We start from the raw sequence: 26784 nt of genomic DNA, 5'->3' as shown, positions 1-26784 counted from the left end.
GGGTCAGGAGCGCCCGCGAGGAGGTGACGCGGCCGCGGAGGTGACGCTGTGTGGTCGCGCGCCCCTTCCGGCGCGGGGCGGGCACTGAAGATCCCGGGCCGCTCGGCCGCAGGCCGCCTTCTGTGCCGCGGGATGTAGCGCGGGGGACCGCGGCCCCCAGCAGAGCCCCCTCGGCCGGCCGTAAGTTATCGCGGAGCGGGCGAGACTCGGCCGGATCTCAGGAGGCCCCGGGGCCTCGGCCCGGGTCTGCGGCGGGGATCGCCGTGGGTCAGCCTCCCGGGCATCCGAGCCCCCAGCCCGGCGCCGGCCGTGTCTCCCGGCGGCTGGTAAACATTTCCGGCCCCGCCCACCGCGCCACCCCGGGCGGCCTGGGGGGCAGGTTAGCGCGGTGGGCTGCGCAGCCGGTCTATCCCCGCCTGCGGTGCTGCGGTGCCGGCGGGCCGTGGCTCCCTCGCCCCGTTGGGGGTTGAAACGTCTGGATCCTGACTGTCTCGGGCCGGGCTGGAGCTGAGCCGGTGCGGCGGCCGCGCGCTGGGCGAGTGGGGACGGGGTGCAGGGTCGCCCCGGGTCCTGGGGCTCCTGCACCCACATCTCTGGCAGGTCAGACTGTGACAGGTCCCCCATCTTGGTGGGTGGGTGGTTGGGCAATTTTCTGGCAACATAATCTTCAAAGCTGAAATGTGAGCAGCATCTAAACTACTTTTGGGGGCGGGTGGAGATTTTTTTTTTTTTTTTTTGGTCTTCGAGCCATTGTTTTACGAAGAAAAAACAAATGTTGCTTTCCCCCTCGCTTTCTGCAGCTTCCTAGGCGAATGAGAAACGGAGGAGGGTTTATAGTTTTAGGTGCCAGGAGAGGGGGTCGCTAGCACTTGACCCAAGGAAGACTGTTCCCACCAGGTGTCCAGAGATCACAGCTGCGGTGTGGGGGCTGCCGTCCTAAATCGGGGGCAGACTGGTTGTGGCAGGTTCTTTGCTAAAATGATGTCGAAGTGGGATGTTTACGGCTTTTCTCTCCACCGGGATTGGGTCACCTGTGATTGTGCAATTGCTGTTCCTGATGGTAGTGTAATATGGGCACTGGATGGTACAGTTTACACTGGGGGGTTGCAGACATTACAGTATTGAGGTAGCAGTTCCAGCTTGCAGCCACTATTTTACTTTCTTCCAGGAGTAACTTCTGTGTCCCCCATATACTGGTTGGCAGTTGGGGAATCAATGTTAAAAATTGGTGTTATACGTCTGAAAGTTCACCTCAGGGCAGAGCTCCACAAAACTATTTCTGAGTGGGCTCAGAAAGTTTTCTGTCTTCAGTGACCAAGAAACGTCCTGACTCCCAAGGGGTAGTAAAGCAAACAAAATAATTGACCGTTTTTGTTGTTGGTGGTGGTGGTTTGTTTTTGTTTTTGCCTTCAAGTAGGAAGGAATGGCAGACAAGCATCAGGAAGCAACATTAATCTGCCAGGCCCCCGGTTGCTAATGGACAAAATAAACCATGATAGGTAGGATTTTAGGCCATCTTCGTTTTCTTGAGTTTGGCCTCATTTTACCTCTCTGAAATTCCCACATGGAAAAGTGAATTGTGCATATTGTCCTGGCAACTGTGTTCCTTCCTAGCTGCCTTGAGTCACAAGATAGTACACACCCTCCTGAGAGGCCTGCTTCTATCTCTACCTATCTAAAACCTTTCATAAAAATCTTTTATGGGGAGTCGGGCGATAGCGCAGTGGCTTAAGCGCACGTGGCGCAAGCGCAATGACCGGTTAGGATCCTGGTTCGAGCCCCCAGCTCCCCACCTGCAGGGGCGTCACTTCACAGGTGGTGAAGCAGGTCTGCAGGCGTCTATCTCTCTATCTCCCCCTTCACTCTCAATTTCTTTCTGTCTCTATCCAATAACAAAAAAAAAGTCTTTCATGGGCGGGGGTAGATAGCATAATGGTTATGCAAAGATACCCTCATACCTGAGGCTCCAATGCCCTGTGCCACCATAAACCAGAGCTGATACTGCTCTGGTGAAAAAAAGGGGGGGGGGATCTGGTGGTGGCGCAGTGGGTTAAGCACATGTGGCGCAAAGCGCAAGGACCGGTGTAAGGATCCCGGTTAGAGCCCCTGGCTCCCCACCTGCAGGGGAGTCGCTTCACAGGCAGTGAAGCAGGTCTGCAGGTGTCTATCTTTCTCTCCCCCTCTCTGTCTTCCCCTCCTCTCTCCATTTCTCTCTGTCCTATCCAACAACGAACAACATCAACAATGGCAATAATAACCACAAGGAGGCTACAACAACAAGGGCAACAAAAGGGGGAAAAAATGGCCTCCAGGAGCGGTGGATTCATGGTGCAGGCACTGAGTCCAGCAATAACCCTGGAGGGGAAAAAAAAAAGTCTTCCACAAGACCTCTTCTTCTTCTAGTGTTTGCCTCTTGATCATTTCAACTAAAATCGAATTTGTCTGCCAAATTCCTGCAGCACTTAATGGCATTTAGCCTTGTAGTAGTAGTAGAGGGGAAGGTGATTCCCTCGTGCCTTTTATTTATTTTTTTAAATTTAGAGTTAGAGGGGGATCACACCACTGAAGCTTTCTTCAGTGCAGTGAGGGCGGCCTTGAACTTGGGCTGTGCACACAGGAAAGCAGCACACTAACCAAGTGAGCTATTTTGCTGACCTGATTCCCATTCCTCACCCCACCCTACCCCCCACCAGTAAAGTAGAGGTCAGCAAGCATGTCAGGTCTCTAACTCCTCTTATCTCTTGCCACAGTGTCATACATAACTTGTAAGTAATCAGTATTCTTGTCTGAATAAAGGATTTTTGTACTTCTTAAGTTCTAGGAAGTTTTGTTGTTTTTTTTTTTTGCCTCCAGGGTTATTGCTGGGGCTCAGTGCCTGCACCATGAATCCACTGCTCCTGGAAGCCATTTTTTTTCCCCTTTTGTTGCCCTTGTTGTGGTTATTGTTGTTGTTGATGTCGTTCATTGTTGGATAGGACAAAGAGAAATGGAGACAGGAGGAGAAGACAGAGGAGGAGAGAAAGATAGACACCTGCAGACCTGCTTCACCGCCCATGAAGCGACTCTCCTGCAGGTGGGGAGTGGGGGACTCGAACCAGGGTCCTTAACGCTGGTCCTTGTGCTTTGCGCCAGGAACACTTCACCCGCTGCACCACCCGACCCCCTCAAGGAAGTTTTCTTTGATTCCTGTAATGTGAAGCCCAACTCCAGAAGCGTTATTAATCATGAAGGGCTTGTTTCTGATGCAAGTACTCATCAAAAGCATTACGTTCTGTTCTGTTCTGTTCTAAGTGTCCCGTTTGTTTCCTAAAGTTGTCCTGGAGACTTTGTTCTCTCTTTGCTCAAAAGTTAATTTCTTAGTCCTGATCATAAGTGTTGGGGGTATGGCTAATGTTTGCAAAGTTTGTAGTTTATCTTAGAATGAAAATTTCTTTTAAAAAAAGTTTTGTTTTTAACTAATGAGAGAGTGAGAACCAAGTGCCCTGTAGCCAGATCAGCTTCAAGTGATTGGTTTTCAGGCATGAACTGAATTTGTTTTTGCATCCTGTGGGGCTTCTGTGATACACAGTATAAAGTGATCAGCATAATATGCTACTGCTGTATTGACCCAATCTCTGGAATGTGCTGGAAAGTCAGGTGTTACTCATGTGAAAGTCTTGTATTTATTTGTTTGTTTATTTCATTTTGATAGGACAGAGAAATTCAGAGGGATGGGGAAGACAGAGAGGGAGAGAGAAAGATAGACACTTACTTGCAGACTTGCTTCACTGTTTGAGAAGCGACCCCCCCCCCCTTGCAGGTGGGGATGATGGGGGCGCTTCAACCAGGATCCTTGCCACTTCATACTATGTGTGCTTAGTCCAGTGTACCACTGCCTGGCCCCATGAAATAATTTATATACCTATACAGTATACTATTTTCCTTTTTCCTTTCTTTCTTTCTCTCTTTCTTTCTTTTTTTCTTTTGTACTGTGGCCTTTGAAAAACTTACCTCAGTTCAAGGTCAGAAAGACCTACTTGAATAATTTTACTGGAAAAGAGCTACAAAAGAAATTAAATTGTAACTTTCCACTTCAGATTCTGTCAGTGATACTTGGCATCAGGTAGGAAGATGGAGCCCCTCTGCTGCTTTGGTGATTTTCGGTCATAGATCTCGCTTTGCCTCCCTCTTCTCTTGGGAGCCACAACATAGAGAAGATTGCTGTGCTTTTAGGACCCGACTAGTCTGGCCTGACAACAGTGGGAACCAAGGTGACCATACGTTGCACTTACTCATGGAATCTGTATGGGTCAGGGGATTGTCAATTAAAAAACTCTTAGAAGATGAGAGACTTTCTTTGTGGAAAATCATGCTGTACAGATGTTGATTTGTAATGAAGTATATACAGATGTTGATTTATAATGCTGTGACACCTGAAACCAGCATATGGCTGTGACTCTTTCACAAATCAGTGTTACTTCAATTAAAAAATAAATACTACTCTTGGGAGTTGGGCAGTAGCGCAGCAGGTTAAGCGCAGGTGGCGCAAAGCGCAGGGACCGGCATTAAGGATCCCAGTTTGAATCCCCAGCTCCCCGCCTTCAGGGGAGTCGCTTCACAAGTGGTGAAGCAGGTCTGCAGGTGTCTGTCTTTCTCTACCACTCTCTGTCTTCCCCTCCTCTCTCCATTTCTCTGTCCTATCCAACAGCAACCATGTCAATAACAACAATAATAATTACCATAAAACAAGGGCAACAAAAGGGAATAAATATTTTTTAAAAAGAATTACTTGTAATAAATAAATAAATACTTCTCAAAGTTTTATGCCTTTGACTGTAGGGAAAGTGTGTTATTATTGACAGGAAAACCTGGGAGTGGGACCAAGTGATGTCACACCTGGTTGAGCACACGTTACAGTGTTCAAGGACCTGGGCTTGAGCTCCCAGTCCCCACCTGCAGGCAGAAAGCTTCACAAGTGGTGAAGCAGTGTTGCAGGTGTCTCTCTGTCTCTCTACCTATCATCTCCTTCCCTCTCAATTTCTGGCTGTCTATCCAATAAATAAACAAAGATTAAAAGATAAAAAAAAAAAAAAACGGGAGTTGGGTGGTAGCGCAGCGGGTTAAGTGCACGTGGCGCAAAGTAAGGATCCCGAGTAAGGGTCCCAGCTCCCCACCTGCAGGGGAGTCACTTCACAGGTGGTGAAGCAGGTCTGCAGGTGTCTCTCTCTCTCTCCCCCCTCTATCTTCCCCTCCTCTCTCCATTTCTCTCTGTCCTATCTATCAGTAACAACATCATCAATAGCAATAACAATAACTACAACAACGATTAAAAAAAAAGGGCAATAGCCTGGGAGCTAATTCACAGACTAAATATGTCCAAATACACACACACACACACACACACACACATATATATGAAATAAGTTCTCTAGCTCATGGTGACGATTAAGAATCTCTCAAGTTCAGCACAGGATTATCTTATTTATAGACCCACAAGCACCTCCCATCTTCCACAGTTTTATTCTCTAATACCTTAACTCTATCCAGTTGGACCGTTTACTGGTAAAGATTTATTTCTTGAGTTAAAGAAATCCCATCAAAAATGTGCTCAGTTGGATTTGGCTCAACTATAATTTGTCATATTGGGTGTGGTGAGTTTGAGGGGAAATGTGTTTCCTCTAAGATACATAAAGCATAGAAAGCTGATAGAAAGTGGAAATATATTTGGCTCTTTAGAGGCCAGGCAGTGGCTCACCCGGTTAAGCGCACACATAGTACGAAGCACAAGGATCCTAATTCAAGCCCCTGGTTCCCCACCTGGGGGTGGGGGGTTACAAGCTATGAAGCAGGTCTGCAGGTGTCTCTCCCTCTCTATCTTACCACTCCCTTCTCAATTTCTCTGTCCAATAAAAAATGGACTATGAGCAGTGGATTTTAATAATAATATTTGACTCTCTGTAGTGCTCCCAGAATTAATACCATAGGAGGCTGTGCTGATTTTGACCTGATAGAGATGAATCCCCTTGTAACAATGCTCAGCTGTTTGTGAGCCCACTCATTGAGAAGCTTATCTTCAGGTCCTGTTATTCATCTCTTTGACAGACCAGTCGTCCTTTTCTGTCTGTCTCTCTCCCTCTCTTTGTTTTTCCTGTTGTGTTGCTGCAGTTTAGAAAACCAGAAGGAATAATGGACTTTGCTAATGATGATGGCATGATCTCTACTGACCTCCACTGTATACATTTTATGTGAGAAGTTAACTGGGGTGTCTGTTAGCTTTAGTAACTGGGTCTATCTAGACAGTTCTGAAGGGAGGTTCAGGAGCCTGGTGATAGAGATGCTGGAGAAATCAGAAGATTTAACAGAAAGTGATTGGACAGAAAAAGGAAAAGGCTTGAATGATAGCCAGGAGGCTGAGGTCATCCCAGGAGAAGAGAACACATTGGAGGGCATAAAACCTTTTTAGGTCAAATGAGGAGATTACTACAAATACCTACATGGATGACTAGGTGGGGGGGGGGGGGTGGCAATGGATAAAGCATTGGACTTTTAAGCATGAAGTCAGGAGTTCAATACCCAGCATCACATGTGCTAGAGTGATGCTCTGGTTCTCTCCCTCTCCCTCTCCCTCTCTCTTTCTCTCTCCCTCTTCCCTCTCCCTCTTTCTCTCTCTCTCCCTCTCTCCCTCTCCCTCTCCTCTCCTCTCTGAAAAAGGGCTGAAGTGTTAGCATTCTGGGTTTGCCAGGTCCTGGCCCATAACAGCCCTCTGATTTTTGTGCTACAATAAGATGTTTTATTAAAAGCAAAAAGTAGCAAATATTGCAGTGTGGAAGCAGGGATATCCATCCCAAACCTGCTTCTCCAGGAGCCCATTTTTTTTACCCCTCAAAGTTCTTCCAAGTCTCCTCCATGGATTCTTGCAGGTCAGGCAGATCCATTCCATGTTCCTGTGTAAATTACTTGTCATTGTTTCCGGATATGTAGATTGGGGTTGGAGACAGAGGCCCTTCTAATTCTTTCTTTTTAAGTGTCTCTTTCCTAGGGTGTTGCTGGTAGGCTCCTCTCTTGTGAGTCACCTATTGTTTCTTAGGTGTGGAAGTTACAAATGCCAGTTTGTAGGCCTGTAGGCTGCACTGCTCAGTTCCATCATAGATATGTAATACCAATCCGGATTCTTTTGCTGCCCTTTGACCCTAATTGCTCAACTTATTTTGTCAGGTGCTGGGCGGTAGCGCAGCAGGTTAAGCACAGGTGGCACAAAGCCTTTGCAAGGACCTGCGTAAGGATCCTGGCTCCCCACCTGCAGGGGGTCGCTTCATTGGCCGTGAAGCAGGTCTGCAGGTGTCTTATCTTTCTCTCCCCCTCTCTGTCTGCAACAGCAGTGGCAACAATAACAACAACAACAATAATAATAAACAACAAGGGCAACAAAAAAAGTTTGTCATGGAGGTCGAAGATAGGTCCTCAGGTAGAGCGCATGCTTCCAAGCGTGAGGCCCTGGGTTCCAGCCCAACCAGCAGGGCAGCTCCATGGAGTGCTGTGGTGTCTCCTTTCTGTGACCCTCTCTCTCCATTTCCTCTTCCTCTTTTTCTTCTTCTTCCTCCTCCTCCTCCTCTTCCTCCTCTTCTGCAGCTGCTGTTACTACTACTATTTATAAATAAGAATAATTGAGCTGTGGTCCGGGAGGTGGCGCAGTGGCTAAGGCACCAGAATCTCAAGCATGAGGTCATGAGTTCGATCCCCGGCAGCACATGTACCAGAGTGGTGGCTGGTTCTTTCTCTCCTCCTATCTTTCTCATGAATAAATAAATTCTTTAAAAAAAAAAAAAAGAATAATTGAGCCCAGGAAGTTACTCAGCCATACAGCACATGTATGACATAGTACAGCATTAAAAAAATGTTTGTCTATAGTCTCATTGCCTCTAATAAAATAGTCACACATTATTTCCTTATTTGAATGACTAAAGTTAGGGTGGTCTCTCGTTCTGCCACCCTCCCGGAGCAATGACATTTTATCATTTATTTATACTTTGTACATCAAAAATGACTATGCATCTAATTATAGGCTATTTGGAGACACTGACAGCTTAACTTTGTATTTTGCTTTAAGGTACTAATACTATGTATATTCGTTAAATATTCAGTGACTGTTGTCTTACTCTGGGAGAAGGAAGAGAGAGGGAAGAGAAAGCCCTATGAGCAGAAGGATACGTGTATAAGCCCTTAGCTAGTGGCAGGGTGCTAGTAAGTCATGTGCTTGCTGCATGGAATAGTCTCCCACTCATTCACTCATTTTGAAATGTGAGTTCTGGTCAAAACCAGTGACATGAATGTTTATACCAGAACCTGACAACAGCCTCCCACCCCACCCTGTGGCATGCCTCTGAAGTGCTGAAAGCAGTAAACTTTCAAAATGTTTTATCTGTTTTCGCCTCCAGGGTTATCGCTGGGACTCAGTGCCAGCACTACGACTCCACTGCTCCTGGCAGTCATTCTTTTTTCTCTTGATAGGACAGAGAAAAATTTAGAGGGGAGAGGGAGAAAGATAGACACCTGCAGACCTGCTTTGCCACTTGTCAAGTGTCCCCCCTGCTGGTATGGAGTGGGGGCTTGAACGTGGATCCTTGCATGGGTCCTTGTACTTAGTATTATGTGCACTTAACTGAGTGTGCCACCCTCCAGCCCCTTAATATTTTACTAGGTAGAGAAATTGAGAGGGAGAGGAGGAGAAAGAGAGATACCTGCAACCCTGCTTCACCGTTTATGAAGCTTTCCCCATGCAGGTAGGGACAGGGGACTTGAACTCGGGTCCTTGTGCATGGTAGCTCATACGCTCAACCAGGCATACTACCACCCGGTCCCAGCAGTAGTGTTCTAAGCATATTTCCCTCTTCAGACTTCATCAAGATGCTTAAAGCTACTTGTGAGGTTTGCTCTGATATAAGCTATTCTTTCAAAGCTTAATTCCGTAGAGCTTCCCTTAGAGGAAGTAAGCCTTGTGATCAGCCTAGTGAAAAAAGATTCCCCAGTGCTGTTTCTCACATGGGCTGCCTATCTCCTGAGGTTTTCAGGGGCCTCCAGTTTCCTGTTCTCCTTGGGCTCTGACAGTGAGTTGGCATCTGTCTTGTCAGAGTCTTGCACATTTGAAGGAAGAGGAACTATCTCTGTTGACACCGCAGAAAGGTCTGTTCTGGAGACAGTTATTTTGTCTCCCTTAAACTGGGCTTGCCTGTTGCTTTTAGATGTGCCTGTGAGTTGAGCATCACTTGACTGTTTTGAAACAGTTTTGAAACTTGACAGTTTTGAGATTGCCCTCACCTGTCTACATATGTCCTGTGTCTCCCTCCACCCCCGTAATCCCTAAAAAAAACAGCTGTGATTATTTTTGGATAAGACAGAAAACTAGCACAAGATGTCAGAGATGTTTGTATATAGTGATTGAACTGTGGAAGAGAGTTCCTTTCAGAAGCAAAGCCATACTTACATCATTTATTTATTTTTTATAGTTCTGATATTTTATTAAGTTTTTATATTGATCATGCCATGAATTCATAGGGAATGGGTTCCAGCAGCTCTGGTTCTCACAAAGTGTGGAGCAGATTGGCACTTCAGTTGAACCCAAGTCCCCTTCTCTTTGGCTTCCTTTTTTTTTCCTGATCATTTTCCTTCACACATTTCAAGCTGTCTCTGCTCTTAGAGTGCTTAATATGCTCAATACAAACATGAATTCTCTTGGCAAGAATCTTGCCCTTTACTTGTTTGTTTACAACAATACCAACAGCATGCTGGGTAACATTGTAGACTCTTCCAGTTTTGCCATGGTAACATTTGTGGGGCATTCCTTTTAGAACAGTGCCCATATATATCTACAATATCACCTTTCTTATAGATCCGCATATTATATGTGGCCAAAGGAACAGCTCCGTGTTTTTTGTTTTTGTTTTATGCTAACTCCCCAGCCCAAGGTCTATGCATTGTTCCCCCCTTTGGTTACCCTTGGTTTTTTTTGTTGTAGTTATTGTTATTGATGTTGTTGTTGGATAGGACGGAGAGAAATGGAGAGAGGGGGAGAGACAGATAGACACCTGTAGACCTGCTTCACTGCTTGTGAAGCGACTCCCCAGCAGGTGGGGAGATGGGGGCTCAACCGGGATCCTTACACAGGTCCTTCTACTTACACAGGTCCTTGTACTTCGCACCACCTGCGCTTAACCCGCTGCGCTGCTGCCTGACCCCTCCATGTTTTCTAAAAGGCCTAGAGAACATGTGGGGGCACCTCTCCTTTTCCCTTTGTGTTAGTCATTTTGATGATTTGCTGGAAGATGGCTGCTCCAGCCAAAAGGATACTGTTCATTTATTTACAAGTTGGTCCCCACAGCCTGGGAAGTGGCGCAGGAGGTCTAGCTTGTGAGCATGGTGTCCCTGGCATTGTATGTTTCAGGGTGGTGCTCTGGCTCTTTCTTTTTTTTTTTTTTTAATATTTATTTATTTATTCCCTTTTGTTGCCCTTATTGTTTATTGTTGTAGTTGTTGATGATGATGTCGTTGTTGTTGGATAGGACAGAGAGAAATGGAGAGAGGAGGGAAGACGAGAGAGGGAGAGAAAGACAGACACCTGCAGACCTGCTTCACCGCCTGTGAAGCGACTCCCCTGCAGGTGGGGATCCGGAGACTTGAACCAGGATCCTTCCACCTGTCCTTGTGCTTTGTGCCACCTATGCGTAAGCCACTGTGTTACCGCCTGGCTCCCTCTTTTTTTTTTTTTTAAGATTTTATTTATTGACTGATGAGAAAGATAGGAGAAAGAATCAGACATCACTCTGGTACATGTGCTGCTGGGGATCAAACTCAAGACCTCATGCTTGAGAGTCCAATGCTTTATCCATTGTGCCACCTCCCAGACCACCTCTGGTTCTCTTTCCCTCTTTCTCTCACTTTCTTTCACTTCCTGGGGGATTAGGCTATAGCGCAGCGGGCTAAGCACACATGGCGCAAAACTCGAGGACTGGCATAAGGATCCTGGTTCGAGCCCCAGTTCTGCACCTGCGGGGGGGGGGGGGGGTGTGCTTCGCAGGCGGTGAAGCAGGTCTGCAGGTGTCTGTGTCTCTTCTCTCCCCCCCCCCCCCCGTCTTCCCCTCCTTTCTCCATTTCTTTCTGTCCTATCCGGCAACAACATCAATAACAATAACCACAACAATGATAAAAACAACAAGGGCAACAAAAAAGGAAAGTAAGTAAATAAAATATTAAAACAAACAAAGTTTCACCTCCTGTGATGCACTTGGCTCCTCATGTAGGTGTTACTGGGCCTGTGGTTATCAGGACTCTGACAACCAATGGAAGAAATGCCTGTACACTGGTTACTGCTATTTTGAGTAATAAAATTTCTTTTTTGTATGTGGGGGAGGGTAACTAGAGCTAGTCATTTATAACATAGTAGAATTTCTTGAGTATACCTCCCTGCTTTTTTAATAGGAAAGAGACACCTGCAGCTCTGATCGACCACACGCGAAGCTCCGCTCCACCTCCCCACCCCCCTCAGGTGGAAACTAGGGACTTAAACCTGAGTGCTTGCACAGATACGCTCACTCAGGAGCACCACTGCCTGGCCCCATTCACTCTTTCTAATATTCTCATCTCCCCGTGACCTCACTAAAGCCTAATGCGTAAAGCTCCACTTTAGGAAAAACTGAAATGTTAGAGACCTTTCCTCGAAGACTAAGTTCTGGGTTTCACTGGTTTTCCTAAAGGATTTGTGTGCGAGTCTCTAGTTTCTGAAAAGTGAGTGTGAGTGGGGCTTAGGTCATGGCCCATGGTGGTTGGCACCAGCTGTCACTTAGCCTGTTGTTTGGTATGTGTGTTACAGAGGGCAAGGCTGGGGCTGCCACCTTGCCTCCAATTTCCTGCTTCCAGGTAAGCTGTTGCTTACTATAAGGAGAAATTCTAATGAAAGCTCATTATCCAAATGCTGAACGCAGGTGATCTCACATTATAACAGAGTCAGTAGACCTCATGGAAAATTAATCACTGGGCATCTAACCCAAGACCAAGTTCCTTCCTTCATCTGAGGCCCACTTCCCAGAGCATTTGTAGATAAAAGGCCCTACTGAATGCCATTGACGTGTAATTCCTCTCTGAGCCTGGGTGGGTAGTCTTGGGGGAAATGAAGCCAGGTACTGGTTTCATGGTTCAGTTGCTCAATCTGAACCAGCCAGACCCTTCTTGGGCACACTGGTTTGGGAGCGGTAAGTCTGACTCTTCTCACTGGGTGGGCCCCATGTGTGGGGGAGGAAGTTGAGGGTGGGTAGCTGTTTTCCTGTGGTGGTAATTTGGATGATAACGAAACATCTTTTGAAGGCACGCTATCAGACATATTTGTAGCCTTATCTGTGAAATGAGTGAGTTTCTGAGTAAAGGGTGATGTTAAAGAGGGAGAATGAGGAAAAGATGTTATTTTAGCAGTTAACTAGCCTTTATACCGGAGACATGGCATGAGCTGGTTAGCTCTTTTTTGTAGTATTTCTGGAAAAGGTTATATATATATATATATATATATATATATATATATATATATATTATTATTATCATTCCCTTTTGTTGCCTTATTGTTGTAGTTATTATTGTTGTTGTCATTGCTGGATGGGACCGAGAGAAATGGAGAGAGAAGAGGAAGATGGTGAGAGAAAGACAGACACCTGCAGACCTGCTTCACCACTTGTGAAGCGACTCCCCTGCAGGTGGGGAGCCGGGGGCTCGAACCGGGATCCTTATGCTGGTCCTTGCACTTTGTGCCACCTGCACTTAGCCTGCTGCGCTACCGCCCGACTCTCAGGAAAAGGTTTTTGAGTGACAGTCCTGAGCATCACTTAGTCCTGGCGTATATAGTGCCAGGAATCAAACCTAGGACCCGCCTGCGTGAAAGCCCCATGCTCTACCACTGGGCTGTCTCCTCCACTATGACTAATTGTCTTATTCAATACACCTTGTTTGTGTTCGCTTTTAGTGTCTACCATCACAAGGAGATCTCTGCCCTCGGGGGCTGAGAGACCCCCCCAACCTTTCCCCAAGCTGAAACTGCAGGGAATTGAGGTACCAGCCAGATGTCTTCTCACAAGGGCTCTGTGGTGGCACAGGGAAATGGGGCTCCTGCCAGCACCAGGGAAACTGACACCGTAGAACTGGCTGAACTGGGACCCTTGCTAGAAGAGAAGGGCAAACAACGGGCAGTCACCAACCCAACCAAAGTAAGTAAGTGGTCACCGTAGGACTCACCCTGCGATCAGCTGCTGTCCATAGGCATCTCTGTCAGTGCTCATTTTTTCAGATTACAGCTCCCTCCTAAAAAGGGGAGGAGCCATAGCACCCTGGGAATATCTCTATCCCAGGCCTTACTAAAAGCATTACTTAACCTTTTTATGTATTTTTCCTTTGTAAACTTTTGTGAGTTCACTCATTTTTTAGGACTCTGGTGCTTAGCACAAGGCCTGGAATCTGATTGAGTAAATGTCTGTGAGTGGAGGAAGGAAACAATTACATAAGGTTTGACTGCATGTAACTAACAGAAATCCCTATAGCTTTGACAAGATAAGCGTGTCTCTCTTATTACTGCTAGGCCAGAACTTACTTTCCTATTTATATTCAGCGATGCGATGCTGGAGGTTAGGTAATGTAGTCTTTTTATTGGGCATGTGTAAAATTACATAAGACCACCTTGAATAAAACTAGACTTTATTATTGAGGAAGAGAGAAAGAGTAGATACCGGGGTAAATAAGAATCTGTAGCGTAAAGTCAGAGAGGAACCATTTGTTTACCAAGGACCATCAACAGGAGAAAGAAACCGGAGGCGCTGAATTGCTAGGCTCTGCATCACCAGGGTTTGGAGCCTTGGGAGAAAGAATGCTTTCTGCTCGGGAGGCAGGCGCTCTTGCTCATGTACACCGTGTGCTGAGACTCCTCTGGGAACTGCCGTCAGTGCCTCTGCTTTCTGTGGAGCCAGTCAGGTGCTCTTGGGAACTGCTACAAAGGCTCTGTCATGGCAGCGTCCCCAGAGTCAGTGAGGTGGAAAGGATGAACAGATTTAATTTGCTCATTTGAACAGCGAATGGACTTTTGAATCTACTAGGTTCTCTTTGCCACTGAATTTTGAGGTATGGAAGAAAGGCTTGGGAAACAGAAAGTGGAGAATTCTCCACTGTCAAGAATATTTAGATCAGGTGGAGGGGAGATAGCATAATGGTTATGCAAACAGACTCTCATGCCTGAGACTTCAAAGTCCCAGGTTTAATCCTCCACAGCACCATAAGCCAGAGCTGAACAGTGCCCTGTGTGTAAAAAAAAAAAAAAAAAAATCTGGGGGCCAGGCAGTGGCGTATCCACACACACTACCTTGTGCAGAGACCCTGGTTCATGCCCCTAGCCCCCCACCTATAGTGGGGGGAGTGTCACCAGTGGTGAAGCAGTATTGCAGGTGTCTCTCCCTCTCTCTATCTCCCCCTTCCCTCTTGATTTCTCTCTGTCTCTATCAAAGAAATTTAAAAATTTTTTTTAATTAGATATGGTTTGTTCCTCCAGCCTCCTGGGTGCTGAACTGAGCTTTTACCTCAGCACTTACCAAATATTAGTCATCTTGAGCCGTCATGTTGTAAACTCAGTAACTGTCTTACTTTTGGAGAAAGGACCACATCCAGACCCTATTTATGAGAGAGACTGGGCAGAAAGAATTACGTTTGGATTTTCCTGGAGTAGTACACTTTATGAGATGACTCCTAGGATTGTTTTTTTGATACTTTCCTCCTACAGGCTGAAGAAGAGCAAGCATGCCCAGTTCCCCAGGAAGAGGAGGAGGAGGTGCGGGTGCTGACACTACCCCTGCAAGCCCACCATGCCATGGAGAAGATGGAAGAGTTTGTCTATAAGGTGCGGCCTAATAGCTTCTGTCCTGGGAGGAGGAGGGCAGCAGATTTACATGATTTTCCAAACTGGAAAGCGTTCATTGATTTGAGGAATTTTTATACCCCTGGGAGTGTTTGCTTTTTCTTTCTTCCCTTCTTTCTTGTCACCAGGCTTATTATTACTGGAGCTCAGTGCCTATGTGATGAAGAATCCACTGCTCCTGGTGGCCTTTTTCTTACTCCTTCCTTCCTTCCTTCCTTCCTTCCTTCCTCTCTTAAGGACAGAGGGGAGGTGAGAGAGAGAAAAAGAGAGACACCTGCAGATCTCTCTCACCGCCCATGAAGCTTTCCCCCACTCAAGTGGAGGCCAGGGGCTTGAACCCACCCGAGTCCTTGTGCACGATAACATATGTACTCATTCAAGTGTTTATAACCAGTTTGTTTTTAAGATGAAATAAGACAGATTAAACTTTTGCTGCCTATTTTGTTAAGCATTGTTCAAAACATATAATCTGAAACAGGAGCTTTTGACTTCTTTGCCTATGATCCCTGAAGTGGTCATCAAAATATCGAGGTGTGACATAAGATGAGGTTTTTCACTAATACATTAATATGCATTAATAACAAGCTAATGTGTTTTATGAAAAATCATAATTTATTTTGCCACCAGGCTTGCCTGCACAGCGACTCCATCGTTCCCAGTGGCTCCCCCACCCCCCTTTCTTTCTTTTCTGCTAGAGACAGAAATAGAGGGAAAAACAAGAAGCCTGTGGTTACTCAGTACACAGCCCTCAAAGCTGTAGTTTCTAAGTGATAAGTAGAAGTAATATTTTGATACCTATAAAACTTATGTCTGAAATATCTGGTTTCTGTTGGTGATAAGAGTCACAAGCTCAATAATTTCTGTGGTCTGATGCCCATGTTTACAAATTAAGGAAGTGTTAAAATTTTGAGATACAGTAAAGATATTTTTTTCCACACTCTGGATTCTGCCCAGTGCCCGTGCTCTGAGAAGTCAGTCTCAGCCAAGTAAAACCTTAGAGGAGAAAAGATAGAGCAGAGACAGCCATAGCCTCCTAGAAGAGAGGAACAAGTGAAGGATAAATGTGTGATTTTTTTTTTGAATTTATTTATTTATTTTCCCTTTAGTTGCCCTTGTTTTTTATTACTGTTGTTGTTGTTGGATAGGACAGAGAGAAATGGAGAGAGGAGGGAAAGACAAGAGAGGGGGAGAGAAAGATAGACACCTGCAGACCTGCTTCACTGCTTATGAAGCAACTCCCCTACAGGTGGGGAGCCAGGGGCTCGAACCGGGATTCTCACATGATCCTTGCACTTTGCGCCACGTGTGCTTCATCTGCTGCGCTACTGCCCGACTCCCATGCTTTAGCTATTTATCAGTTTTTGAATGAAGACAAAAGTAGAACTATAGATATGCTTTAAAAATCACACATTTTGGGAGTCGGGCGGTAGCGCAGTGGGTTAAGCGCACGTGGCGTGAAGCACAAGGACTGGTGTAAGAATCCCGGTTTAAGCCCCCGGCTCCCCACCTGCAGGGGAGTCACTTCATAAGCGGTGAAGCAGGTCTGCAGGTGTCTCTCTCTCTCTCCCTCCCCCTCTCTGTCTTCCCCTCCTCTCTCCATTTCTCTCTGTCCTATCCAACAACGACGACACCAATAACAACAATAATAATTACAACAACAATGAAAAAGAACAAGGGCAACAAAAGGGAAAATTAATTAATTAAAAATATATATCTAAAGCATATCCAGATAAACTAACATAAGAAGAAAGAAGCAGAAAGGGCTGGGGAGAGATAGCATAATGATTATGCAAAGAGACTCATGCCTGAGGCTCCAAAGCCCCAGGTTCAATCCCCTGCACCACCATAAACCAGAGCTGAGCAATGCTCTAGTTTTTTTTTTTTTAAAAAAAGGCAGAAAAATGGTCAGAATCCACATCAGTGTTATGCCAGCCTCTGTGTCTTGGATCTCTCCAGGTCCAGGCTAGTTCTGCTCTAGGACCATCCAAAGCCTGACGACAGCCTCCTGTACTGGCACTTAGAAAGTGTCTATTTTCTAGGTCTGGGAGGGCCGCTGGAGGGTCATCCCATATGATGTGCTCCCTGACTGGCTGAAGGACAATGACTACCTGCTACACGGCCATCGGCCTCCCATGCCCTCCTTCCGGGCCTGTTTCAAGAGCATCTTCCGAATCCATACAGAAACTGGCAACATCTGGACCCATCTGCTTGGTGAGTGATTTGGATTTGGGAAGCTGTCATTTTCCTTCAGTGCCATATGATTAAGCATAGCCTTTGTCTGTGAGAAAGAAGAACAAAGTTGGCTTGATTGCAAGCTGGCATTGTGCCTCAAAAGCTTGGTTGACCCCTAATCACTCACCTTGAAGACTGGGGAGAGGAAAGCCTGGCAACAGGAGAAATTAGCACTAAATGTTTTCACATGATCCATGACAGAACTATGGAAAGCAATTGCTTCAACTTCATAAAGCCCGTCATCAAAGTAAAATGCCAGTATTTAAAAAAAAAAAAAAAAAAAAAAAAAAAGGTCTTTTTCTGAGTGTGTAAGACTAGTGCCATTTTCTACTAAATATGCACTTCCCATAGCTAAATCCGTTAAGTAGCTTGTCAGAGTGCATGTATTCCATTTTTTCTCAGGCGTTTTCTCCCCCCCATAGGTTTTGTGCTGTTTCTCTTCTTGGGAATCTTGACCATGCTCCGACCAAATATGTACTTCATGGCTCCTCTACAGGAGAAGGTGGTTTTTGGGATGTTCTTTTTGGGTGCAGTACTCTGCCTCAGCTTCTCCTGGCTCTTCCACACCGTCTACTGTCACTCAGAAAAAGTTTCTCGGACGTTTTCCAAGTGAGTCAAAAAGGACATCTCTAGAGGGCTGGCCCACCCAGGTTTGAGCCTGGTCCCCACCACAGTGGGAGAAGCTTTGGTACTGTGTTGTCCATCCCCTGCCCCTTGGTTTTCTCTTTCCATCTGGGGGGAAAAAATTAACCTGGAGCTATGACGCTCTGGCAATGACTAAAAGAAGAAAAAGATGAGTAGAGAAAGACTGGACTACAACTGTAACTTGTGATCTGAGTGCGATGAGGTACAGGGAACTCCAGTGACTCCGAAGGTTCCCTGAAGTGCCAGAGGAGAAAAACTCTTATTTTGTGGCTCTAATAGGGTGAAACTTTTAAATTCTTCTTGAAAAAAATTTAGTGCTACCTCCTCAACAGATGGCACCCAGTTACAGGAATACACTTCCTACCTGCATCCTACTATCCTGTGTGGAACTGGGGAGCCAGAGGACTGCTTTCTAAGACCAAGTAACTAGTACTGTCTTACTTTCCTGTTGACTTAAACCAAAGTGGGTGTGGTAGAAACACTTCGACTAGTATTCCTCCCCAGCTGTAAAGTCAAGCTTATCTTAGCTGCCCATGCCTTGCTGGGAGCCCCAGATGCCCATCAGTTACTGCTTCCCGTGTTCCGCTGTGAGCTTGGAGTTGTGCAAGTTTATTTGCTTGCTTTTGTTGTTAGTGTTGGTTCTGCTGGTAGTGATTGATAACACTAGTAAGCATTCTGCTTATGAGAAAAACAAGTGAGACAGGATGATACTCTTTAGTAATGCTGCTAGATTAAGGGTCTTGATTGTAGAGTTCTACCTGTCAGAATAGTCAGAACTCTTCTGTTAGGAACCAACAGAACTATGACTCCTGAATTTAAGTATTCAGTAGGGGAATATGACCGTTTACAACTGAGGGAAAGGGATATGGCTTCATCGTTAAAGCCAGGGTCTTAATTTTTTAAAATATTTATTTATTTTATTTATTCCCTTTTGTTGCCCTTGTTGTTTTATTGTTGTTATTGATGTTGTTGTTGGATAGGACAGAGATAAATGGAGAGAGGAGGGGAAGACAGAGGGAGAGAAAGGAGACACCTGCAGACCTGCTTCATCGCCTGTGAAGCGACCCCCCTGCAGGTGGGGAGCCGGGGGCTCAAACCAGGATCCTTGCGCTTTGCGCCACATGAACTTAACCCGCTGCGCTACTGCCCGACTTGTTGGGTCTTAATTTTTTAAATAGTCCACTGCAGAATAGAAGTGTTTGACCTTACAGGATTTTGGGATCCAAAATATAAAATAGATTATACTCAGTGCAGGTGTAGTCTGGAGATGACCAAATGTGGAAGTGGGTGGAGAATGGGAAAAACTCATTAAATGAGCCAGGGAAATTCTCCCACTTCTCACTGTGATTCACTTCACTTTTATCCTTCCTTTTTAGACTGGATTATTCAGGGATTGCCCTACTGATTATGGGGAGCTTTGTCCCCTGGCTGTACTACTCCTTCTACTGTTCCCCACAGCCACGGCTCATCTACCTCTCCATCGTCTGTATCCTGGGCATTTCTGCCATCATTGTGGCACAGTGGGACCGGTTTGCCACTCCTAAGCACCGACAAACAAGAGCAGGTAAGTAGGAAAAAAGACAATAGTGTAGACTCAAGGTACTTGGACCTTGAGCCCAGTAGATTCAACCCTAGGCCCTAAGGTTTACAGTTTGGAGACCCTGTGCAAGTCCTTACTTGTGTTTAGAAATTTCAAAATAGCACGAGTTTTCAAAGTTCAGTCAGTACTCCCTAAGTTTCATACCCTATTAATAGGATCCAAAGAGGAGAGATCATTACCAGGCTGGTGAATTAGTTGAGCTGTAGAAGTAGAAGTTGAGATGTTGAAGTAGAGCTGTAGCTACTCATATAGTTGATTTAAGAAAGTTAAAAATTCTTCAAAGTCAGGGCCAGGTGGTGGCACACCTGGTTAAGTGCACATGGTCCTAGGATCAAGCCTCTGGTCCCCACCTGCAAGAGGGAAGCTTCACAAGTGGTGAAAAAGGACTGCAGGTGACGGAGGGTAGATAGCATAATGGTTATGCAAACAGACTCTCATGCCTGAGGCTCCAAAGTCTCAGGTTCAAGCCAGAGCTCTGGTTAAAAAATTAAATTTTTTTTTTTAAATTTTAATAAAAAAGTACTGCAGGTATCTCTTCTCTATCTCCCTTCCCCCTCTCAATTTCTCTCTGTATCTAATAAATATATTTTTTAAAAAGTTCTTCAAAGTCAAGTCAGTTTAATGACCTAAGTCATAAGCACTCAAACTAAGAGGTTAAATTTAAAACATCCACAATCATTTTACTAAGGGAATAGAATACTTGGTTTGGTAAAGAAAAAAAATACCATCAGAGGGGCCGGGTGGTGACGCACCTGGTTGAGGGCACGTTACAATGTGCAAGGACCCTGGTTCAAGTCCCCGGTCCTCACCTGCAGGGGGAAAGCTTTACAAGTGGTGAAGCAGTGCTGCAGGTGTCTCTCTGCCTCTAACCAGTAAGTAAATAAAGATAACAAAACAAAAAAAAATACCATCAGCATAAATACTGATGACAACTAATATTGTAACTACAGGCATAGCATCTTTGTGTTGTGTCCTTAGACTTTTATATTAAACCTTTATTACTTGAAGCAATATACCGATTACCACTAGTCTTTTACCCTTTATGCTTTTTTAAAAAATTTCTTTATTGGGGGATTAATGGTTTACAGTCAACAGTAAAATACTATAGTTTGTACATGTGTAACATTTCCACATAACAATACAACCCCCACTAGGTCCTCTTCTGCCATGTTTCAGGATCTGAACACCCCCCGCCCCACACCCCCCAATAGTCTTTTGCTTCTGTACAATACACCAACTCCAATCCAAGTTCTACTTAGTGTTTTTCTGTTCTGATCTTGTTTTTTCAACTTCTGCCTATGAGTGAGATCATCCCGCCTTCATCCTTTTGTTTCCTACCTATCTCACTTAACATATCTTCGAGCTCCATCCAAGATGGGCTAAAGAAGGTGAATTCACCATGAACCTGAGACCTAGGAGCCTAAGGAGTAAGAGTCTCATTGCATAACCATTATGCTATCTACCCCTGTTAACATTTCTGTTTTCTATATAGCAATTCAGCCCCCCACTAAGTCCTCCTCTGCCATCATGTTCTAGGACCTGGACCCTCTCCCCCCACCCCAGAGTCCTTTGCTTTGGTGCCATACACCAGACCCAGTGCAAGTTCTGCTTTGTGTTTATTATTCACTTTTTTTTTTTTTTTTTGGTAATTGGATTCATTTCGTTGAAGATGCCTTTAAAATTTTTTTATATTTATTTATTCCCCTTTGTTGTTTTCATTGTTGTAGTTATTATTGTTGTTATTGATGTTGTCATTGTTGGAGAGGGGAGGGGAAGACAGAGAGGGGGAGAGAAAGATAAGACACCTGCAGACCTGCTTCACCACTTGTGAAGCGACTCCCCTGCAGGTGGGGAGCCAGAGGCTCAAACCGGGATCCTTCCGCCACACTTTGCGCCATGTGCGCTTAACCTGCTGCGCTACCACCCGACTCCCACCTCTAAAATTTTTATGGAAAAAAGTTCTGCCAATATTTTCCTCTTCGGTATTTGGTAGTTTCTGTTCTAACATCCAAGGGGTGTTGAAATCCCCTACTATTAACTGTGTTGCTGTTAATATATTGCTATAGCCCTTTCAGTAGATGTTTGACATATTTAGATGGCCTCTCATTGGGTGCATAGATGTTAATAATCATTAAGATCTCTTGATTGACTGTTCCTCTGAGCATCAAGTAATGTGCATCCCTATCTCTTAAAATTTTGTTTATTTTAAGGTCTATCAGATCAGATTGAGAATAGCTGTTCCTGACCTTTTTTGTGGTTTGTTGGCTTGTATGGTAGTTTTCCATCCTTTCACTTTGAGTCTTGTGTTTGTCTTGTTGAGTTAGGCCCTTTAAGCTTCTTAATACCTGCTGTGTTTTAACATTCTATTAAGAGAATTAAATATTCACCAACTACTAACCATGCTGTACATGTTATACTTTAACAAACTTATCTACAAAATAGAAGGTGATTCCTTCACTCCTTGTGTCTTACATATTATATAGCGGTGTCAAGACAAGTACCCATTTGTTTCTTGCTCTTGACATTTTAAAATTATTAGTGGTCTAATGATTAACAAGATTATAAGATAACAAGGATACAATTCCCAATCCCCTCTATTGGAAGCTTCTCTATTATTTTATTTATTTATTTATTCCCTTATGTTGCCCTTGTTGCTTTCTTGTTGTAGTTATTATTGTTGTTATTGATGGTGTCATTGTTGGATAGGACAGAGAGAAATGGAGAGAGGAGGGGAAGACAGAGAGGGGAAGAGAAAGATAGACACCTGCAGATCTGCTTCACCGCCTGTGAAGCAACTCCCTGCAGGTGGGGAGCCAGGACTCTGAACCGGGATCCTTAAGCTGGTCCTTGTGCTTCACTCCACATGCGCTTAACCCATTGCGCTACCGCCCGACTCCCCAGCTTCTCCCCAGCATCATCTAGTCAGGGAATCCTTGCATTCACACATTAACATTCCCTTCAACATCACTGGTCACTTCCATCAGGAATGTCATAAGCCCCCTAGTGTGCCTCTCTAGGACCCTGCCCTCACTGTAGAGCAGCAATTGTAGGGACTACCCCACTCTCCGTCTGGAGACTGGGCCAACCTACTATACCACTCGAGGAAGGTTAGCCCTAAAATGAGTGCAGCCTAGAATGTTCCTAGGTGTGAACATAAACTGTGAGCCTAGACTGACTCAGAGGTTACACAGGCCCCAGTGCTAAATATGAACAGACATTAGGCCTAGGTCAGATTGATTGATGGGGTTCACAGTTAACAGTATTTATACACTTCTCATATTTGGGAGCTAGTTTATGCCCTAATCCAGCTTTCTTGTCCTATTGGCAACTCTGACACCATCTTCCCAGACAATATTTTTAGTTCACCCACATGGTATCAGGCTCAGACAAAAATTACTAAAGTCATGGGCCACATTGAACATACCTAAAAAAGACTTTCCAGCTTCCTCCTACATGAAGACCCCCTAGTTTAATTTGACTTTTTATTTATTTTTGTGCCTCAGCAACCACTGACAACATTAAAATATATATATTGGGGTTCGGGCGGTAGCACAGCAGGTTAAGCGCGCGTGGCACAAAGTGCAAGGACCGGCGTAGGATCCCGGTTCGAGCCCCCGGCTCCCCACCTGCAGGGGAGTCGCTTCACAGGCGGTGAAGCAGGTCTGCAGGTGTCTATCTTTCTCTTCCCCTCCTCTCTCCATTTCTCTCTGTCCTATCCAACAACGAATGACATCAGCAACAATAATAACCACAAGGCTACAACAACAAGGGCAACAAAAGGGGGGAAAATGGCCTCCAGGAGCAGTGAATTCATGGTGCAGGCACTGAGCTCCAGCAATAACCCTGGAGGCAATAATAATAATAATAAATTTTAAAAGTTATGAGAAAAGAGGGAAGGGGACCAGGCTGTGGCGCACCAGGTCAAGTGCGCATAGTATGAACTGCAAGGATCTGCACAAGGATCTCGGTTCGAGCCCCTGGCTCCCCGCCTACAGGGGGGTCTCTTCACCAGCAGTGAAGCAGGTCTGCAGTTGTCTTTCTCTCCCCCTTTGTCTTCTGCTCCTCTCTCAATTTCTCTCTGTCCTATCCAAAAATTTAAAAAATATATATATAGCCACAGAGCAGTGAATTTATAGTGCAGGCACCGAGCCCCAGTGATAACCCAGAAGGCGAGAGAGAGGGAGAGGGAGAGAGAGAGAGAGAACCACTCTGACCTATGCAGTACTGCAGATCAACTCAGGACCGCATATTTAAAAGGCCAACATTTTACCCACTGTGCCGCCATCTAGTCTGCTTTCTTCGCCCATGGGGTTAAGCCAGAGCAGCATTCTAGCATGTGTGATGATAGGAGTCAAACTCAGGACCTCATGTATATAATCCCAATGCTTTACCATTGTGCCACCTCCTGAACCAACAGCTTCTGATCTGTTTAAATGGAGGTCTATTGTTTCACTTCTTAAAAAATAAGAGTGGGTGGCCAGTTGGTGGCACACATGGTTGAGTGCATATGTTACAATGTACAAGGACCCAACTTCAAGCCCCCCCACATGTGGGGGGAAAGCTTCACAAGTGGTGAAGCAGTGCTACATGTGTGTGTCTCATTTTCTGTCTCCACTTCTTCAATTTCTGGCTGTCTCTACCCACTAAAAACAAATAAAGGGGGGGCTGGGCAGTAGCACAGCGAGTTAAGTGCACATGGTGTGAATCACAAGGGCCATGTGAAAGGATCAAGCCCCTTGCTCCCCACCTGCAAGGGGGTTGCTTCACAAGCAGGTGTCTGTCTTTCTCTCTCTGTCTCTGTCTTCCCTTCCTGTCTCAATTTCCATCTGTCCTAACAAATAGCAGTAACAAGGGCAACAAAGTTAATAAAAATGGGAAAAATGGCCTCCGGGAACAGTGGATTTGTAGTGCAGGTACTGAGCCCCAGCAATAACCCTGGAGGCAATAAATAAGTCAATAAATAAATAAATAAATAAATATTTAAAAATAAGAGTCAGAGATGCTCTTGACTCTTTTAAAAAGGCAGTAGCGATATAAACTCTTCAGTCTTTTCATTTCTGTATATTGAAGAAATATCTTTTGGTTATTTATCTTATGGCTAGATTTGAACATGTACTTTTTACCAAAAAAAAAAAAAAAGGGGGTACTTACAGCAAACATTTAAATTCCAGAGTATGATAACATGGAGTAGCTTACTTGGCATTCATTCCTCTGTTTTTTTTTTTTTTTTCAGGAGTATTTCTGGGACTTGGCCTGAGTGGTGTTGTGCCCACAATGCATTTTACTATCGCTGAGGGCTTTGTCAAGGCCACCACAGTTGGTCAGATGGGCTGGTTCTTCCTCATGGCTGTGATGTATATCACCGGAGCTGGCCTTTATGCTGCTCGAATTCCTGAGCGCTTCTTTCCTGGAAAATTTGATATATGGGTAAGAAATGACTCTTCGAGCTGGGACTATGACAGTAGTGATTGGCCCAGCTAAAGGTCAAGGTCTAAAGGTGCTAAAGACACTTCAAGGCCATGTGGTGTTTGGGAGTATACATGTATAAAGGAAAAATTGGTGGGGGGTAAGGGGGAGCCAATGTCAACATTTTAGTATGTTACTTATAAGACTTTCTGTAGCATTTTCTACAACTATTATATTACTTTCATGATGCTAAAAAAAATTTTATCAGGAGCAGGAGCATCAGATGCTTTTTCTGACTTCTTTTTTAATCTTTTTTTTATAATTTTTTTATATTTATTTTCCCTTTTGTTGCCCTTATTGTTTTATTGTTGTAGTTATTATTGTTGTTGTTATTGATGTTATCATTGTTGGATAGGACAGAGAGAAATGGAGAGGAGGAAGGGAAAACAGAGGGGGAGAGAAAGACAGATACCTGCAGACCTGCTTCAACGCCTGTGAAGCGACTCCCCTGCAGGTGGGGAGCCAGGGGCTTGAACCGGGATCCTTACACCGGTCCTTGCACTTTGTACCATGTGCGCTTAACCCGTTGCCCTACCGCCCGACTCCCTTCTGACTTATTTCTAATCCATTATCCTAAAGTCCTTTTCTTGTTCCTACAGTTCCAGTCGCATCAGATTTTCCACGTGCTGGTGGTGGCAGCAGCCTTTGTCCACTTCTATGGGGTCTCCAACCTTCAGGAATTCCGTTACGGCCTAGAAGGTGGCTGTACTGATGACTCCCTTCTCTGAGCCTTCCTACCTGAGGGGTGGAGGAGGAACTTCCCAAGTGCTTTTAAAAATAACTTCTTTGCTGAAGTGAAAGGAAAAGTCTGAGTTGTCTGTTTCTAGAAGAAACCTCTTAGAGAAAATTCAGTACCAACTAAGCTTCAGCCCACTTTCACACCCACTGGGCAATAAACGTTCTATTTTTGTAGCTGAGGTGAGTCAGGATGGTGAAACTTAACCATCCTCCTCAGCATCCCCCTCCTCAGCAAGGCAACTGCTGTCTGTCCCCTCACAGACAGTTACCTGAAAGCTCACGCTGAGATTCTATGTTTCCTCCAGCCAAGGGGGGTGGGGGGGAGGGCAGAGACTGGGGCTCTTCAGAAATTCTGTTTCTGGAAGAAAATGCCCCTTCCTTACCCATACCCTTCCTTTATAACCTGGCTTATAACAAGCCACCCATTTTTGTAGCACACTTTAAAAAAAAAAAAAAAAATTACCGGTCCAATCTTTGTAGGGCCTGGATCTGCCACTTACAGCAAAGACAGAACAAAGTTACTGACTTTTACATAGCCCTGCTAATCATGGAAGTGTGTCCAGGCTTCAAGCAACTTGAGTTTTAATTTTTTTTTTTCTTAGCAGAGTAATGTAAAATTTAAATGGGGAAAGATATTTAATATTTAATACTAAGCTTTACAAAGAAACCTGCTATCATTCCTATGTATCTTGATGCAAAGAGTATGATGATAATAAAAGAAAGTACAGAAGACGCTTGGTATTTAACATTGTGGCCTCTCAAATGTTTTCACACAACGCCAAAAAATCAAGACCAGTAAAATAATTTGGTTCTGTGGAGGCACATATTTGAATCATAGGCATTGCCAGGCAGTGAATGAGGCCAGTGAATGGCCTGATTGAATTCCTAGCTTCTCCTCGAGACAGTTTTATCTTTCACTATGTATTGTAGACAATGGAGAAACTGGTATGCTATCATAGTAGTCAATAATTAGAAAATTCTCAAGTGTTAGGATATATTCCTTTTGAATATCAAAGGCCTGCTACACATTATTTTAGAATTTACGTCTATTAAAACTGTCTCGCTGAAGATTGTCTTGTCAAGGGGTTATCCCATTCTTCTCCTTCTGTTTTTGAATTAAATTCAACCTGACTTCTGTTTTGTTCATTGTTGAGTATAAGGTCCACAGTAGTCACTTCTGAGTTAATGTGGG

At 44.8% G+C, this 26784-nt stretch overlaps 1 protein-coding gene and 1 long non-coding RNA gene across 7 annotated transcripts; one reads left to right on the top strand and one right to left on the bottom strand.

The window, feature by feature from the left end:
- ADIPOR1 (adiponectin receptor 1) lies at positions 1 to 26338 on the top strand. Of its 6 annotated transcripts, none has more exons than XM_060178613.1 (10): positions 2 to 180; positions 4077 to 4250; positions 12980 to 13220; positions 14777 to 14893; positions 16951 to 17122; positions 17566 to 17752; positions 18121 to 18210; positions 19165 to 19352; positions 24622 to 24815; positions 25454 to 26338. In XM_060178613.1, exons 3-10 carry the CDS (start codon positions 13077 to 13079, stop codon positions 25580 to 25582), a joined length of 1221 nt encoding a protein of 406 aa, XP_060034596.1. In that variant the 5' UTR covers positions 2 to 180; positions 4077 to 4250; positions 12980 to 13076; the 3' UTR covers positions 25583 to 26338. The 6 variants fall into 6 exon arrangements, with proteins under 6 accessions (XP_060034598.1, XP_060034596.1, XP_060034594.1 ...); XM_060178614.1 differs by lacking the exon at positions 2 to 180 and adding an exon at positions 405 to 600; XM_060178615.1 differs by lacking the exon at positions 4077 to 4250 and having other exon boundaries at positions 1 to 180; positions 25434 to 26338.
- LOC132534609 (uncharacterized) lies at positions 21573 to 24657 on the bottom strand. The gene is made up of 2 exons (XR_009546322.1): positions 24585 to 24657; positions 21573 to 21751 (listed from the first exon to the last, which is right to left on the bottom strand). It is a non-coding gene; the product is annotated as an uncharacterized LOC132534609 (long non-coding RNA).
- Positions 26339 to 26784: the final 446 nt, after the last annotated feature.

Source organism: Erinaceus europaeus, chromosome 19 (genome assembly GCF_950295315.1).
Source record: "Erinaceus europaeus chromosome 19, mEriEur2.1, whole genome shotgun sequence".
NCBI classification, from domain to species: Eukaryota; Metazoa; Chordata; class Mammalia; order Eulipotyphla; family Erinaceidae; genus Erinaceus; species Erinaceus europaeus.
The sequence above is the reverse complement of the archived record's forward strand: the minus strand, read 5'-3'. Positions and strand labels throughout refer to the sequence as shown.

Excerpts from the sequence above, each read along its gene's own strand:
- ADIPOR1 (XM_060178613.1), top strand. The coding sequence starts at position 13,077 with ATGTCTTCTCACAAGGGCTCTGTGGTGGCACAGGGAAATGGGGCTCCT. Across the intron at positions 17,123-17,565 it reads CATCTGGACCCATCTGCTTG|GTTTTGTGCTGTTTCTCTTC; the intron begins GTGAGTGATTTG and ends TCCCCCCCATAG. Across the intron at positions 18,211-19,164 it reads GGACTGCTTTCTAAGACCAA|ACTGGATTATTCAGGGATTG; the intron begins GTAACTAGTACT and ends CTTCCTTTTTAG.